The following is a 15150-nucleotide window of genomic DNA, read 5'->3' as shown; positions in this document are numbered from 1 at the left end:
TTTTAAATTTTCTATGTTTTTGCTGGGCTTTCCTATAATTCAGATGTTAAAATGTAAATGTGCATGATTTTTCTAGGGCTTTAAATTATAAAAAGAGTCAAATTACAAAATAATTACAATTGTAAATTGCAAATAATATTATGGTGTTGTGCAAATTCTATGTTTATGCAATATAAAAAACCTGAAAAATAATTGTCCAAGTTATGTAGTTATAGTTGCAGCAATGTTTTATTCCTTAAAATGGAATAAAAAATACGATTTTTTATTTTAGTCCTGCTACATTTGACAACAGCACGACTTTGTTTCTCCTCAGGCGCCCTCTCAGTAGTTACAAGCTCCCTCCTCTTTTCTTCCCTCATTTGCAGGCAGATGAATCCTGCAGGCACAGATTTAAAGTTTTGGGTTTTAACCCCTTAATCACATGATCAGACCACTCAGCCAATGGGAGAGCTCGGCTCAGATTTCAGCCTAGGAGGAGAGAGGGGGAATAAAGAGGGAGGAAGAGAAAGAGACAAGCACTAAACTGTGCTCGTGGGTTAGTCTGCCGGCTTTGACAGCACTTCTTTAAACTCTCTCCTGTTCTGGATTATTTGTGTTGTGTTTTTGGATAACAGCGATGGCACACTTTAAAGAAAAAGGCATTCCCACTGGGGAAAGTCTAAGAGTGTGTCCTGGAAAAGAGTGAGAAGAGGAGGAGGGAAGATAGCAGCAGTTTTTTTCCCTTCATCTTTGCCTCTGCAGGCGTTTCTTCTGTGGGAGAATGGGGGCTGGAGCTCTGACCATCTGTGTGAGTAGAAACTACAAAGCATGAGTTGGTTCAAAGACTTCAACCTGTGATTAAGGGCTAAAGAAAAACATAACGGGACGGTGATGTTCAGTGTCAGTCTGCACATTCTTTTGTGATGGTGTTGAATGTTCTAGTTAAAACAAATAGCTTTTTAAACATGTAAGGGACAAAGTACAGAGACACGTAGGGACAAATCTCTCCTCCCCTCAGTGTTTCCTCCCTAAATTAAACTTTGCTCACTAAATACATGATTGCTTCCATCAAGATAAATACTTTTGCTTGCGGTCCTGAAAAAGAAAGCAGATTCCTTGTCAGCCAGTACTACTTGCAAGTGAAAAAATAAGGACAAATACACACAGTAAGCTTCATGTTTCCTGTTCATGCCTGTCATTTTTTCCTAGCAATGATTCACTGCCTCAATGAGGTCACTTTCCACAAGTTTCCTTAATGGTAGTAGTGTTTTAACAAGAACTAAACCTCTGTAACGGTCTACTTTTTGTGTTATTTTTAAAACAGCATGTCTCCAGCAGAAGTTTCTTTGAGTTGAGCAGCTGTTTCTTCTGGTGCTAGGGGAACTTTTGCTACCAGTTGCTCCTATGACCACCCACATAGGGGGAGAGGCAGAGACAAGGGGGGAGGGAAGAGGGCCAAGGAAGGAGGGCACATGCTTGGGCTTGCTTTCCTCTTCACGAAAGTTTAAAGACACAGGAGATTACTTTGCCTTTAAGAAGTCTTTGTGTATTTATCATCTTCAAAAAAACGTGTTTAACTACTTAATCTGTACAAAATATTTTAAAGAAGTATTTTGATCTGACACTAGGAATGTCATTAGCTTCCAGAGTCTCTTTATAGTTCCTTGACAATAGGTTGCTCTCTCACTGTTAGAAGTTGTAGTGTGAAAATATTTTAGGATGGGGGAGGGGGAAGAGGATGAGGATTATTAGGCTAATCACAGCAGTCTGTCCTGGTAAACAATAGAGGCAAATGGGTACCAACAGGAAGTTTGTCTGTTCGTTCTTGACTCTTTTATTTGACTCCAGCTCTATAGCTGTTTATGTTGTACTGCCAAGAGACACATTAACAAAAACAAGAATTTTAATTATGATTATCAACTAAAGTGCTTAATGAGGGGACAGTACTGAGGGAGGAGTGTGAGGTTTTGATATGCTCAATTTAAAGTTACTTTCAAACTTAAGTACTGACAAAAGCAAGTATGTATTTGCATAGGAACCTGCTGACAACCAGGGTTTTACATGTGGTCCAACCCCTCAGCTCAGCTTTGTTGTTGTTGTTAAGGTAGTAACAGAGATTACATATACTGTCTGCAAATTGATGTAAATAAGGGTTTTCTCATTTAAATACATGCAGAATGTAAGCAATATCCCAAAATAAATAAGAAAAGCTCCATGTTTACTCACTGAGCCAGCCATCCAGATATAGTTTATATACGTGTGGTTTTGTTGGAGCCTTGTGGTTTGTTTTGTCTTACCAAGAGTTTCTATTTGTATTATTTTACAAGTTTTTCCGATATTGTGTTGTGGATGTCCACTTTATTATTGATCCATTTCTTGCATTCTTGATGAATCTTCTCTATAGATGTGTTCAAGTGCAATATTTTCACACTTTGTAATTTTGGAACTTATGCTCATGTATGCATGCATTGCTATTAATTTTGCATACTGCAGTGAGAATGAGCCATATGTGTTTATGTGTGTGTGTGCGTGCGTAAAGACAGATTTAGGGGACATCTGTTCAGTCTACATTCAGACTTAGCTCAGACCGGCTTAACACCTGCATGAATATTAGTAGTAGTAGTAGTAGTAGTAGTAGTAGTAGTAGTAGTAGTATTTGAGCCAGTTTGCAGACTTTAAAGGCTCAACCATTGCTCCTTAATCTGTGCTGTAGCCTATTAACATTATTACTAAGAATGGACTGTTACACATGTACAGCTTACTACAAAACCATCTGATCTTTAAATCTACAGTTACATATTGATAAAAAAAAGTGCAGTTAATTCTGTCAGTAAAGCTGTGTTATCAATCTTCTACATCATAAAGACAAATTATACTTAAGAGGTAGATACATAGATTTTACGTTATTATCTTATTATTATTATAACAGTTACAATTATTTAAATAATTATGAACTTGTTGTGCTTGACACTGTGATTTTACAATTCCCACTTTCTTATTTATACCTACCCAAACTTCTTAATCATATGGACTACTAACATCCTCCAACACCTGAAGAAGTAGCCAGTCTATTATTATTATTATTATTATTAAAATACAGTATGTCAGTGCAGTTCGGCATGTAAGTAGTGCTACTTGTCAGGTAGAAATCCAAGCATAAAGCATTCAGAATAAAAATTCAAGTGTACTTAATAACCATTTCACATTCATCAGGAAGATACAATTGGCATATTTTAAAACACCTGTCACAGAGGAGTGGATGACTGAGCACCATTAACACATTTTCTGCACAACCTTGTCAGACGCATGTAGTATTAACGCTGCCAGAGCATCTGCCATGGAAGAGATCTTGTCTCAGCACCATCTGTGGGGTGGGTTTTTAATCAGCTGATCTGAGTGTGTCACATTCTTGTATCCATTCTGTCAAAAAAAAATTGGCCTCATGGGAAATTCAGTGGTGCTTCCTCTTCACCAACTACCTCTACCTTCCCAGCATTGTCAACTCTCTGCGTCACTGATGGACCTCATTGTGACAAAATCATACGCAGGGCCTCTCGTGTCATGTGTGGGTCAGTTCACCCATTTGAAGCTGTGAACTCTGGAACAAATATGTCACATGGTGTAGTCGTAGCTATGGTTACGAGAGTTAAACTGTGTTGTTCTAATTTGCAGGAAGTCGTTTTCCTCTTCGCCCAGTGTCCGAATTTGGCGGCTGGTTTGTGTGTCTTAACTCTCTTGGTACTAATTAATCAAAAGCAGAAATTCTTTATGCTGTAGTTAAAAGTGCTAAACAAATCAGTAACCCTTACCCTGCTCTTTCTAATGTTGGCTTGTTAAAGGGAGACTGTGTGTGCACTCAGTATTTACACTCAGAGAAAGACAATACGCGTGTGTGTTGTACAGTCTGTGCATCTATACACAGAGACAGCATGTGGCACTGTTTGCCTCGACGAGTTATAAGATAAGAAATACTTAACAGCTGGTGAATTAACAAAATAAATACATGTTTTGCTCTGGTTTAAAGGTTTGTCTTCTTCAGGGAATGAATTCAAATGGGGAATTAGAGCAGATAAGAGGTGGAAAGTAACTAAGTACATTTACCCAACTAGTGGTCTTTAGTACAATTTTGGGGGGAAATGTTTTACTCCAATGCATTTAACGTGACAGCTATGTTTAATAGTAATTTTCTGCATGCAAGTAGTAGGACTCATCTTACTGTGAGTACAATATGCTTTTAATACTTCCATACTTTTACTTAAATAAAGGATCTGAATACTTCTTTCACCACTGGACACACTCAACCACATATTTCACTCGATGAAAAGACATTTCTATTTGAAAAGCCAACTCTTGTATTTTTTCCCTCCTAGTGGATACATCGGCTTCAGGCACACATTGATTACCGGTATATGTATATATTTAAATTTTCAAGTTCTTATTTTTAAGATCTTAAGTTGATGCCACGAAGGCTGCAATATCATCTATTATCTTTATTTAATGTTTTATTTTCTTTATTTAATGTTTCATTCTCTTTATTTAATGTTTTATTCTCTTTATTTAATGTTTTATTCTCTTTATTTAATGTTTCATTCTCTTTATTTAATGTTTCATTATCTTTATTTAATGTTTCATTTTCTTTATTTAATGTTTCATTCTCTTTATTTGATGTTTTATTCTCTTTATTCAATGTTTTATTTTCTTTATTTAATGTTTTATTCTTTTATTTAATGTTTTATTTTCTTTATTTAATGTTTCACTGTTTGTCATCCTAGCGGTGCAGTGACGTAATGTCATGATGTTTTCACGGTGTTTCACTGGACGGCTCATCCTCCTGCTAGCTAGCAGAGCTGGAGGAGGTTGAGCCGTCCGGGAGCTAGAGGAGCCGTCCCGGTAGAATCCCGGTGACCGGAGCACCCGGATGGAAATAGGTTCGTTCACCGGCGATCACCGCGCATTGCATGCCGGGTAGATTTTTTTTTTATTTTTAAATTCAATAACTTTATTGAGACATTTGTTCATACATATAAAACACATTCTCTCGCAGCTGCTCTATTCCCATGTTCTCCTGCGTGACTGACAGCCTTGAGTTTGAAGTCCGCGTCGTAAGCGTGTCTCTTGACAGGAGCCATGTTGGGTCCTTATACACACACACTGTAATATGATGGTGAAGCACAGTATGTATTACTCCGCGACGCTCCTGACTACGGTGGCCGTGATGCTGCTGCGGTGCGGCTTTGTAGTTTACTAAGTCTACTAAAACATGTTGACAGAGCGCCGTGTACCACACAAAACCGCTTCGAGGTCAGTAAGCACAACCAGAATTAATCCATATATAAAGCGCTCCGGATTATAAGGCGCACTGTCGTTTTTTGAGAAAATTAAAGGCTTTTAAGTGCGCCTTATAGTGCGGAAAATACGGTAATTATAAGTATGAATTGGACTAATAATCCTTCCAGCTCTCTACACCTTTGGGACACTATCCATTCAAATTATTTTCATGGATAATGCAGCTGGCTATCACCTCATCTGAACGCATAAGTGTGCACATACAGAATGCCTATTTGTTCAGGTGTGTGTGTCACTCTGACAATGCCTTTGACCAAAGGTGTTGCGTGGTAACCTGATATTTGTCATAGCAACACATGCACGGCCAGCCCTCCCATTTCCTCCAAGCTCTTAGCACACTCAGTCCTCTAAGTGCATGACAGTGTGACAGTGCATATATGGACTCCACAGGGACACCATCACCATCCACACACACACACACCTTTTAGTTTGTGGAGCAGAGAGAGCCTCCCTCCTCAAGGATAGGTGTCTCTGTGGTGTCTCAGCTGATGCAGGCGCTGCACTCTGTGCTCATAGCGTCTGTGGCTGACTGCTGCTCTCTGCTCTTCTCTCTGCAGCATAACAAGACAGCGGTGCAGGTTAAAGAAGACATGAAGAAGATGGTCCGGATACCCATATTGCAAACCATGACAGGGACAGCCAAGTACACCAAGCTGTTTGGAGTGTCCCTGTTCGAGCTGCAGGAGAAGGGTCTGGTGGAGGATGGTGTGCCTCTGGTGTTGAGGAAGATGGTTGAGCATCTTCGCAAGCATGGTGAGGATAAAAACCACGGAATAGAATAAAGCAAAAGAAGTATTGTGATGTATGATCATCTTATTTAAGATAAAAATCAAAATTGGCTTTTTGTTTTGCTCGAGTGGGTACATTAATTGCCCCATTTGTATTTCACAGATATAATAAATAATAGTATATATATTTAAAATCTAACATTTTCAAACCATGATAATATCTCACAAGTACCCTGATAAATACAGAGGCTATATTACTTATTATTTGCAGTTTCAGTTATGCAATAATCAGAGATATCATATCCACCAATCCCACCCAAACACAAACAGAAAACGACACAATGAAAATCTAAAGAAATAAGACTGCACAAATTACAATATCATCAATCCACCAAAATAATAAATGTCATCAATGTGCTTTCAGCCCAGATGACAATGATACAGTTAAAATAGATGCAGACTTAATGCTCAGTATGATGGATTAAATTGCTTACTGGTTAGGTGTCAAAAATATATACAAAAATCCAAAAATTGCCTTTACAAAAATGTAAGGTATACCTAATTGTACTTAAAAAGCAAAAACACACTGGATTGGTACTTAGTGTTGACCTACTTTATCATATTCCGTAGTTCTTCTGTTTGACCACTAGATGTCAGCACAAGGAAGTGGAGCTTCTTCTTTATGGCTACTGAAACAACAGGCCCCTTGTTGTATGACCTTTGACTTCATCTGTCAAACCTCATAAAGACTATAATAAGGGGATAGCTGCTTTTTTATAATATAGTAATGAGCTCTCTGGTTTAGGGTTAAGGTCAATTAGTTAGGCTCTAAAGGTTTCTGCCTCCTCAAATGTAACAACTCTTTTTCAGGACTGTGCCCCAACCACTAACTAAATCGTCCAAAAAGGGATAGGAACTATGTTTTGGGTAGAAAGTAGTTCCAGATAACTGTTTACAATAACTAAAGCTTTTAATTAATAAAATTAAAAACGGATTTCCTAAAATGTGAGCAAATATGAAAAAAATAAATAAATGTTAGTGACTTGATATCACTGGAGTCAGCTCAGGTGAGCACACTCTTACGCTGGCTGTTTCCATAGGAACCATTTCTTCGTTAGAAAGTAGGTTGGTTCCAAATGTATTAAACGACGGACAATTTATTTAAAAATAAATATATGAACATATAACGTTATATTATCACATGGACAGACACAACCACGTCCAAACATTTAAATGGCTTATATAACTAAGGTTAAGTGAGTTTTTTCATTGTATGTATTTGGGTGAACCGAGCTTTTAAAACAGACGTCTCTGTAGACAGGAACCTATTATCTCCTCCGGACAAGAGAGACGTTGATAATTAACGTTACAATAACGTAAAGAAAAGTTGGCAAAAACGTACAACGTCAGTTAGCAAAAACGTACGTCAGTTAGCAGGCCTTATGGTCAACGTCTCATTGTGCGGTTCAACAGTTTTTTATGGATGAAATTAGTCAAGTTCACCACTAAACTACCCACCAAAGCGTCCAAAAACAGGTTAATACTAATTAACGTTAACCTATGTAACTTCACATTATTATTGGAAATTAACTAGTGCTTGAAAACCCTTTTTACTTTCACACATAAAAGGTTAACCTAGTCCAAGGTTCACTATCAACCAAGTGCAATGTTCATCATTACACTGAACAATACAAAAGTGTAGAAGAAATTCATTGTGATAACTATAGTGGGATACAATGCTTACTTTTTTTTACTTTACAAGAAAAGACATGGTATTAACACTAAACTTTTAAAATGTAATTATGATTTCTTAATGATTAAATTAGGTTATATCGGCAAATGTCAAGATAAGTTTGGATATATTCATTGTGTAACTTTAAGTATAAACTTTGACCTGGTGCTACATTAAAGATCATGAGGAAAGATCAATTTCTCAAAATCATCCTCTGGAAAATTGATAGTTGTTAAGATTGCTTGGACCATTGCTGGCCAAAATCCTAGAACCTATAGCAGGATAAAAAATAATCAGCTCAAAGCTGATTTATTTTAGCCTTTTGTGGAAAACATGATAATAATACCATCATTTCAGGGACAGCCTATTTCATTTCACCCCCGGTAAACTCTCTTTTTGAACAGTTAATAGATAGGCTGAGTCCTGACGGCATGAGTTAAATGTATGTTTCTCTGATTTTCCTCCAGCCTTGCATCAGGAGGGTCTGTTCAGAGTGAATGGCAATGTGCGTACTGTGGAAACCCTGAAACAGCGGCTGGAGAGTGGAGAGGATGTGGACCTTCTCTCTGAATCTGATTCATGTACAGTGGCCAGCTTGCTCAAACGGTACCTGAGGGACCTGCCAACGGGTCTGGTAGACCCAACAGTCCAACAGGCGCTCATACAGCATCACCAAGGTAACAGAAAGTAGCAGCTATTGTTTAAATTCTGTCTTAGGAGCTTTTTTCTCCTCTAGAAAGATCCTACCAGCTCAAGCTAATAAGTTTATAATTTGAAACCATCATGTGATACCTTTTCTGAACAACTTCCCGAATCCACATTGTGACATTTATACCCTCACAAGTGCCGTGAATATCTGGGTCATGACTGATTGGATGATGAGCAAAGTTATCTTTAGCTACTGAACTGCACTATTAGTACGGCAGTCATCTGCAACAGGCAGGGGATATAAAGGCACTGCAGAGTTGTGTGTGTGTGTGTGTGTGTGTGTGTGTGTGTGTGTGTGTGTGTGTGTGTGTGTGTGTGTGTGTGTGTGTGTGTGTGTGTGTGTGTGTGTGTGTGTGTGTGTGTGTGTGTGTGTGTGTGTGTAAGAGTAAGAGTAGAGAGAGAGAGAGAGTCTATGTTACTATAAGAGTGATGGACCAGATATTTCTGGCAATAATCTTGGAGGTCATAAAAGGTAAAGTGAGTGAGTTTGGCAGGGGAAGTGTCTGGGCTCACTCTCTGCTCTCCTCCATCACTGGGTTCAGTCTGTTTAATGGGAGGAGAGCACACATTTTAGCTGCAGTATTTTGTATTCCCTCACAGACACCATAAATTTCAGCCTATTTTTCAGGGCCTTTTGCCAAATGCTGTATTATATAACATCTCTTTCAGTGCAAGGCCTGGCCAAAACTAGTGACTAAAATGATTTCCTGTTCTTTGTAAAAGCAGTTTGTCCTCCTTGCCAGTATTTGGCAAATTTAAAAATATGATAAAGGGATGAAAGCAGATAAAGTTTCTGATTGAATAGCAGTATGACAAAATACATACACATAGACTGACCAATAAGTTTCCTCGATTTAGTTTCACATTTCAATAAGGATAGTAAGACTCAAGACTTTGACCTGAATTAAAAATACAAGTTAACCAACATTCGATCAAGCTTCATACCATTATTCATTTACTATATATTTTTTTGAGTAATTTCGTCCAGTTAAAATTGTTAACATTTCCTGGTTACAGCGTGTTGAGTGTGAGGATTTTTACATTTCTCAATTTAATGTTTTAAATTTTACCACATAACAATATCTCACATGTGTGGTTTTTCTGATTGCGTAGTTGTAACAGAATATGTTACCCATAGCCAGTATTTTAATATTAGTATAAGACAAAGCTTATTTTCCATATACTCCTTGGGGCTTTTTGCAAATATTAGGAATGTATACATGCACACTATTGTAGCTGAATGTGTATCTTATGAGCGGCGTGCACAAAGAAACCACAGAAAAACACTGATCAAGGTGCTCCACTCAATGTGAAGATTTATTAGATAAATAAAAGTAAAAATAAAGGATGACTTAACAATACATAAACAATGTACACACACACATAAAAATGAACACAGCATGCTAAGTTTAATGGTTTAGTACGCGATAGAGTACAACAAATTCATTTATCACAGTGCAACATTTTCATCTCTTTTTGTATAATTTTTTTCATAATAATGTTATATTTTTTCCTGGTGGCTGTTCTATTATTTGCATTTACCCACTTAGTCAGTATATCCACATTGATGACGATTATTTATCAAAAACCTAATCGTGTAAATATTTTGTAAAAGCCCAAATAGACGACGATACAATTTCGTATTGATATTGAGGGATGTGGTCAAAATATTGTGAAATGTGATTTCCTCCAGCCATAGCTTGTAGCCACATCTTGGTAATTCATTTAAAATCCATCCATCCATCCATCCATTTCCTTCCGCTTATCCGGGGCAGCAAGCTAAGGAGGGTCCTCCAGACGTCCTTCTCCTCAGCAACACTTTCCAGCTCCTCCTGGGGAACCCCGAGGCGTTCCCAGGCCAGACGAGATATATAATCTCTCCAGCGTGTTCTGGGTCTACCCCGGGGCCTCTTACCAGTTGGACGTGCCTGGAAAACCTCTAAAGGGAGGCGTCCAGGAGGCATCCTGATCAGATGCCCGAGCCACCTCAGCTGGCCCCTTTCGACGCGGAGGAGCAGCGGCTCTATTCCGAAAGGGGCCAGCTGAGGTGGCTCACCTCAGCTGGCCCCTTTCGACGCGAAGGAGCAGCGGCTCTACTCCGAGCTCCCTCCGGATGTCTGAGCTCCTCACCCTATCTCTAAGGCTGAGCCCAGCCACCCTACGAAGGAAGCTCATTTCGGCCGCTTGTATTTGCGATCTCATTCTTTCGGTCACTACCCAAAGCTCATGACCATAGGTGAGGGTTGGAACGTAGATGGACTACGTTTTTAGCTTGACTGTGTGTTTGGGATCATTGTCTTGCTGAAATGTCCACCCTTGTTTCATCTTCATCATCCTGGTAGATGGCAGCAGATTTTTATCAAGAATGTCTCGGTACATTTTTCCATTCATCCTTCCTTCAATTATATGAAGTTTACCAGTGCCGTATGCTGAAAAACAGCCCCACACCATGATGTTCCCACCTCCAACCTTCACTGTTGGTATGGTGTTTTTGGGGTGATGTGCAGTGCCATTTGACCTCCAAACATGGTGTGTATTATGGCATCCAAAGAGTTCAGTTTTGGTCTCATCTGACCAGACTGTATTCTCCCAGTATTTCACAGGCTTGTCTAAATGTTGTGCAACAAACTTTAAACGAGCTTCAACATGCTTTTTCTTCAGCAATGGAGTCTTGCGTGGTGAGCGTGCATACAGGCCACGGCGGTTGAGTGCATTACTTATTGTTTTCTTTTAAACAATTGTACCTGCTAATTCCAGGTCTTTCTGAAGCTCTCCACAAGTGGTCCTTGGCTCTTCTGATAATTCTTTTCACTCCTCTGTCAGAAATCTTGCGAGGAGCACCTCGCTTTATGGTGAATGATGTTCTTTCCATTTCCGGATTATGGCCCCAACAGTGCTCACCGGAACATTCAGAAGTTTAGAAATCCTTCTGTAACCAATGCCATCAGTATGTTTTGCAACAATAAGGTTGCGAAGGTCTTGAGAGAGCTCTTTGCTTTTACCCATTTCTTGTGTGACACCCTGGTAATGAGACACCTTTTTATAGGCCATCAGTTGGGACTGAACCAGCTGATATTAATTTGCACTGACAAGGGGCAGGATTGCTTTCTAATTACTGATAGATTTCAGCTGGTGTCTTGGCTTTCCATGCCTTTTTGCACCTCCCTTTCTTCATGTGTTCAATACTTTTTCCCTGTGTCATTCCATTTACTACTTATATAATATAATATATATAACTTATTTGTTTGGTTTTCTTTGTATGTATGGATTACTTGGGTTGTTACCGACATCTGGTGAAAATTTCATGCGCCTTTAGAAATATATTTACTGAGAAAAATGGTGACGTGTTCAATACTTATTTTACCCGCTGTATATAACACTCATGCTACCTTTTATTTTCAATGTAATCTCTTTGGCACCCAAACACATTCTCAAAAAGTGTGCAGTTTCTCAACTTAAATTACATGAATTCTCCTGGTGATGGACGACATACAACGTCCATCACGTTGTATGTCATTCTCTGCAGTGGTCCTCTGATTGTCTGGCTTAATGTTGGTGCATCTGTTAATGTTCATTCTCTTTGTTTAAGTGGCCTCTACGTATGTGTAATTGTAGTTGTGATCGCTCCAAGCATTATCCCCCCATCACGCTCTATTTACTCAGACAGACAGACACACATTCTCACTTTCATATACATGCACACACACACGTAGGCGCACTCACGTTTGCGTCACTCATTCATTCGGGATCCGAAGCCATATCCGTTTATCCAACTCTGACCTAATTATGTGTTCGGAGTAATAGCATCAACATACTTTCAGGCTCTTTGCTCTAATGCTCACATATTTTGCCACAACTCAAGATTACATATTACACAGAGAAGGTTAATGGAGCTATCACTGCCTGCTGGAGACCAGCTATAAACCTATTTACTAAACTGAGGATGTGAACGTGTTTCACTAAAAGTCTCTCTATGTTTTACGCTTTCCTGCTCCAAAGTAAATATAGTTGTTTGTCTCACCCATAATTTGATTCTTGGTCATTTCATTGTGGGCAAAAAGACTTAAGCAGAATGTTGACAAATGGCTGCTTCATGTACTGGAGCATTCGACAACTTTACTGCTAAAATATTTAAACCAGTAGAACCGAAACAAGAGTGACTGTAAAAAATGAAATTGAGCAGGATCCATAGACCTTTTCTGATATCTGATTGTGTGTCTACAGAGTGCGGTGATGATGTGTCTTGGTCAGATATGAGGGACCTGCTCCAGCAGCTTCCAGACGTCCACCACAGCCTCCTCCGCTACCTCTGCCACTTCCTCACCGTTGTGGAGTGCAACCACAAAGAAAACCGTATGACTGCCCTCAACCTCGCCACTGTGTTTGGACCCAGTGTCTTCCAGTGAGTTGAATCTTTTTTTTTTAGATAGATGTGGGCAAGTTGTCAAAATAAACATCCATGGACCAATCTAACCATCATTCCAGAGTTCTCCTTTTGCCTTGTATCCTTCTTAAACTTATATCATGTATAACCAGTTTAGGGAAAATTGAAGTACTTACATGTATTTACGTCAGTTTTATTGAAGCTTTAATATCTTTCCACCTGCATTAATTGATGTTTTAGCCTCTTGGGGTTTCTCAGCAAGCAGTAAACACAACATTGACAGGTTATCAATCATATGATATCCTGATATAGTGAACATGTTAGAAAAAACTTGCCTATAAACACATTCAACAGATACAGAGCAACATTAGCATTCATTTGGAGTCGTGTCTCTGCCGACCTGATGAACTCAAGACCAATATATATTCTTGTTTTAGCTCTGTTTTGGTCTCCACCAACTCGTGAGGGAAATATTTTGGCTCATTAGTTGCTAAATGTTGCACTTTGTTAACCAGCGTATGTGGAGTACAGTCAGTTTATCATAGAAAATATATCTTCGAATATCTTTTCTTGGAAATGAGGTTGATGAGATACAAAGCAGTAAAGTTGTGGGCTGAAAAAACAAAGAAATGAACTGAAAAACAAAATTATATAGAAATGTTTTTTCCAATTTCCAATTGGGTTGGGGTTAAATTAATGCCGCAGTCTCACATTAGTTTTAACGGTTCACATTCAATGGCATAGGAGGCAACTTGACCTGACACCACTAAACGTATTTATCTCTGTCATGTTCACAGGCCTAAGAACATAACAGACATTCCTGAAGGTTTTGGCAGCTTTAGTGTTTTTACTGTGACCTTTACAAAACAAGTTTGTTGCAGTCTTTAAATAACTGAAAGACAAGTGAGACAACTTGGCCTCGTCCAGAAAACAAAACAGGCAGGCAGACATTCCTGGTCGCTAAAGCTGAAGGATTCAATCACCTTTCCCCTATTTCTGTTAAGTGAGTCAGATATTATATATATGTCAGAGCAGTATGATGGGAAGAATGATTACACTCTTATACCATGCAGTGCATACTGAGTGAGATAATGAACCATTCAAGTATTACCCACAGACATTGCAGCTGTCTATTTCAATAAGTGAAGACAAAAAGCTTTGGCCAGCAGGTGGTGCTGTAGCTTATTTAAGATAAAATCATGACAGTGTAAATGGTTGTTAGTGACGCTTACTTGACATTACATTGTTCATAATTGCAATAAATTATCCTTGAATCCATTAATACATTTCTTAACATTTGTCAGACACCTGTATTTAAAAAAGTGCATCAGATATTTGACATGTATATAATAAACTGTTCCATGGTGTCATTTTGTTTTCAACTGTTACTATGATGTTCATAAATAAATGATGCATCAGTCACTTTATATGCTATCATGCAGCTGCTGAGCTAAGAACCTCTGTTCTCACTGGTCTATTTATGATGGGCTTACCGGGCAGCGAGTTTCCAATCATGCGCGTACATTTTGACCGACAGCTACTGTTTTCCAAACTGGTGACTCATGGGAATCCCCCTGTAATAAACTGGGGGCGTTCAGGCCAGAGAAGCCAGCATGGTAAAAGATCAGGTCTTACTGGAAGGAATAGAGAAGAAGAAACTGTATTGGATACTCCTTCATACTGTACAAGCTGTTCCCTTCATCAGAGGTGTATGTGTGTGTGTGTGTGTGTGTGTGTATGCTGAAGTTATATAATTAGGCCGACAGCCCAGAGTGCATCTCAAACAGCTGTCCAGTAACATCACTCATCATATTCACTAGGAAGGCCAAATTAATCTTCGTTAATCAAGAAGACCAACTGACGAATACCTTTACATTTTATTATCAAAATCACTGTTGAATTTGTTCAATGCTGGAAAGTGAGAGAAAAAAACCAAACAAAGTTAATAACACATTTTTACTGCTACTGCCAATAAAATCTCATCTGTTTGCTTTCATTTTTTGTTTTTCGTCTCTTCTCCCTCTGTTCCAGTGTGGCCTCTGGTTTCGAAGCAATTAAGGACCAAAATATCTGTAACAAGATAATGATCAAGTTCATCCAGAACTACAGCAATATATTCGAGAACGGCATAGACGGAGGAGGCTTCACAGAAGAACCGTCAACCCTTATTATTGTCAAGGTGTGGTAAACTCACAGAGACACCCGATGCTAATGATTATATGAAAAAGATTTGTGATGGTGGTCAGTACAATGAAGTGCAGCTAAATAAATAA

The 15150-nt window shown here is 38.8% G+C and overlaps 1 protein-coding gene across 1 annotated transcript in view; it reads left to right on the top strand.

Moving 5' to 3' along the window:
* The first annotated feature begins 549 nt into the window (after positions 1-549).
* fam13a (family with sequence similarity 13 member A) overlaps positions 550-15150 on the top strand; it is a 55233-nt gene continuing 40632 nt past the window's right edge. The window contains 5 exon segments of the mRNA XM_054604422.1: positions 550-787; positions 5883-6078; positions 8253-8462; positions 12718-12895; positions 14909-15056. Coding sequence (XP_054460397.1) covers positions 761-787; positions 5883-6078; positions 8253-8462; positions 12718-12895; positions 14909-15056 — 759 coding nt within the window. The 5' untranslated portion in view covers positions 550-760.

The sequence above is a fragment of the Anoplopoma fimbria genome, chromosome 9, assembly GCF_027596085.1.
Source record: "Anoplopoma fimbria isolate UVic2021 breed Golden Eagle Sablefish chromosome 9, Afim_UVic_2022, whole genome shotgun sequence".
Classification (NCBI taxonomy): domain Eukaryota; kingdom Metazoa; phylum Chordata; class Actinopteri; order Perciformes; family Anoplopomatidae; genus Anoplopoma; species Anoplopoma fimbria.
This window is presented reverse-complemented; position numbering and strand designations above follow the sequence as displayed.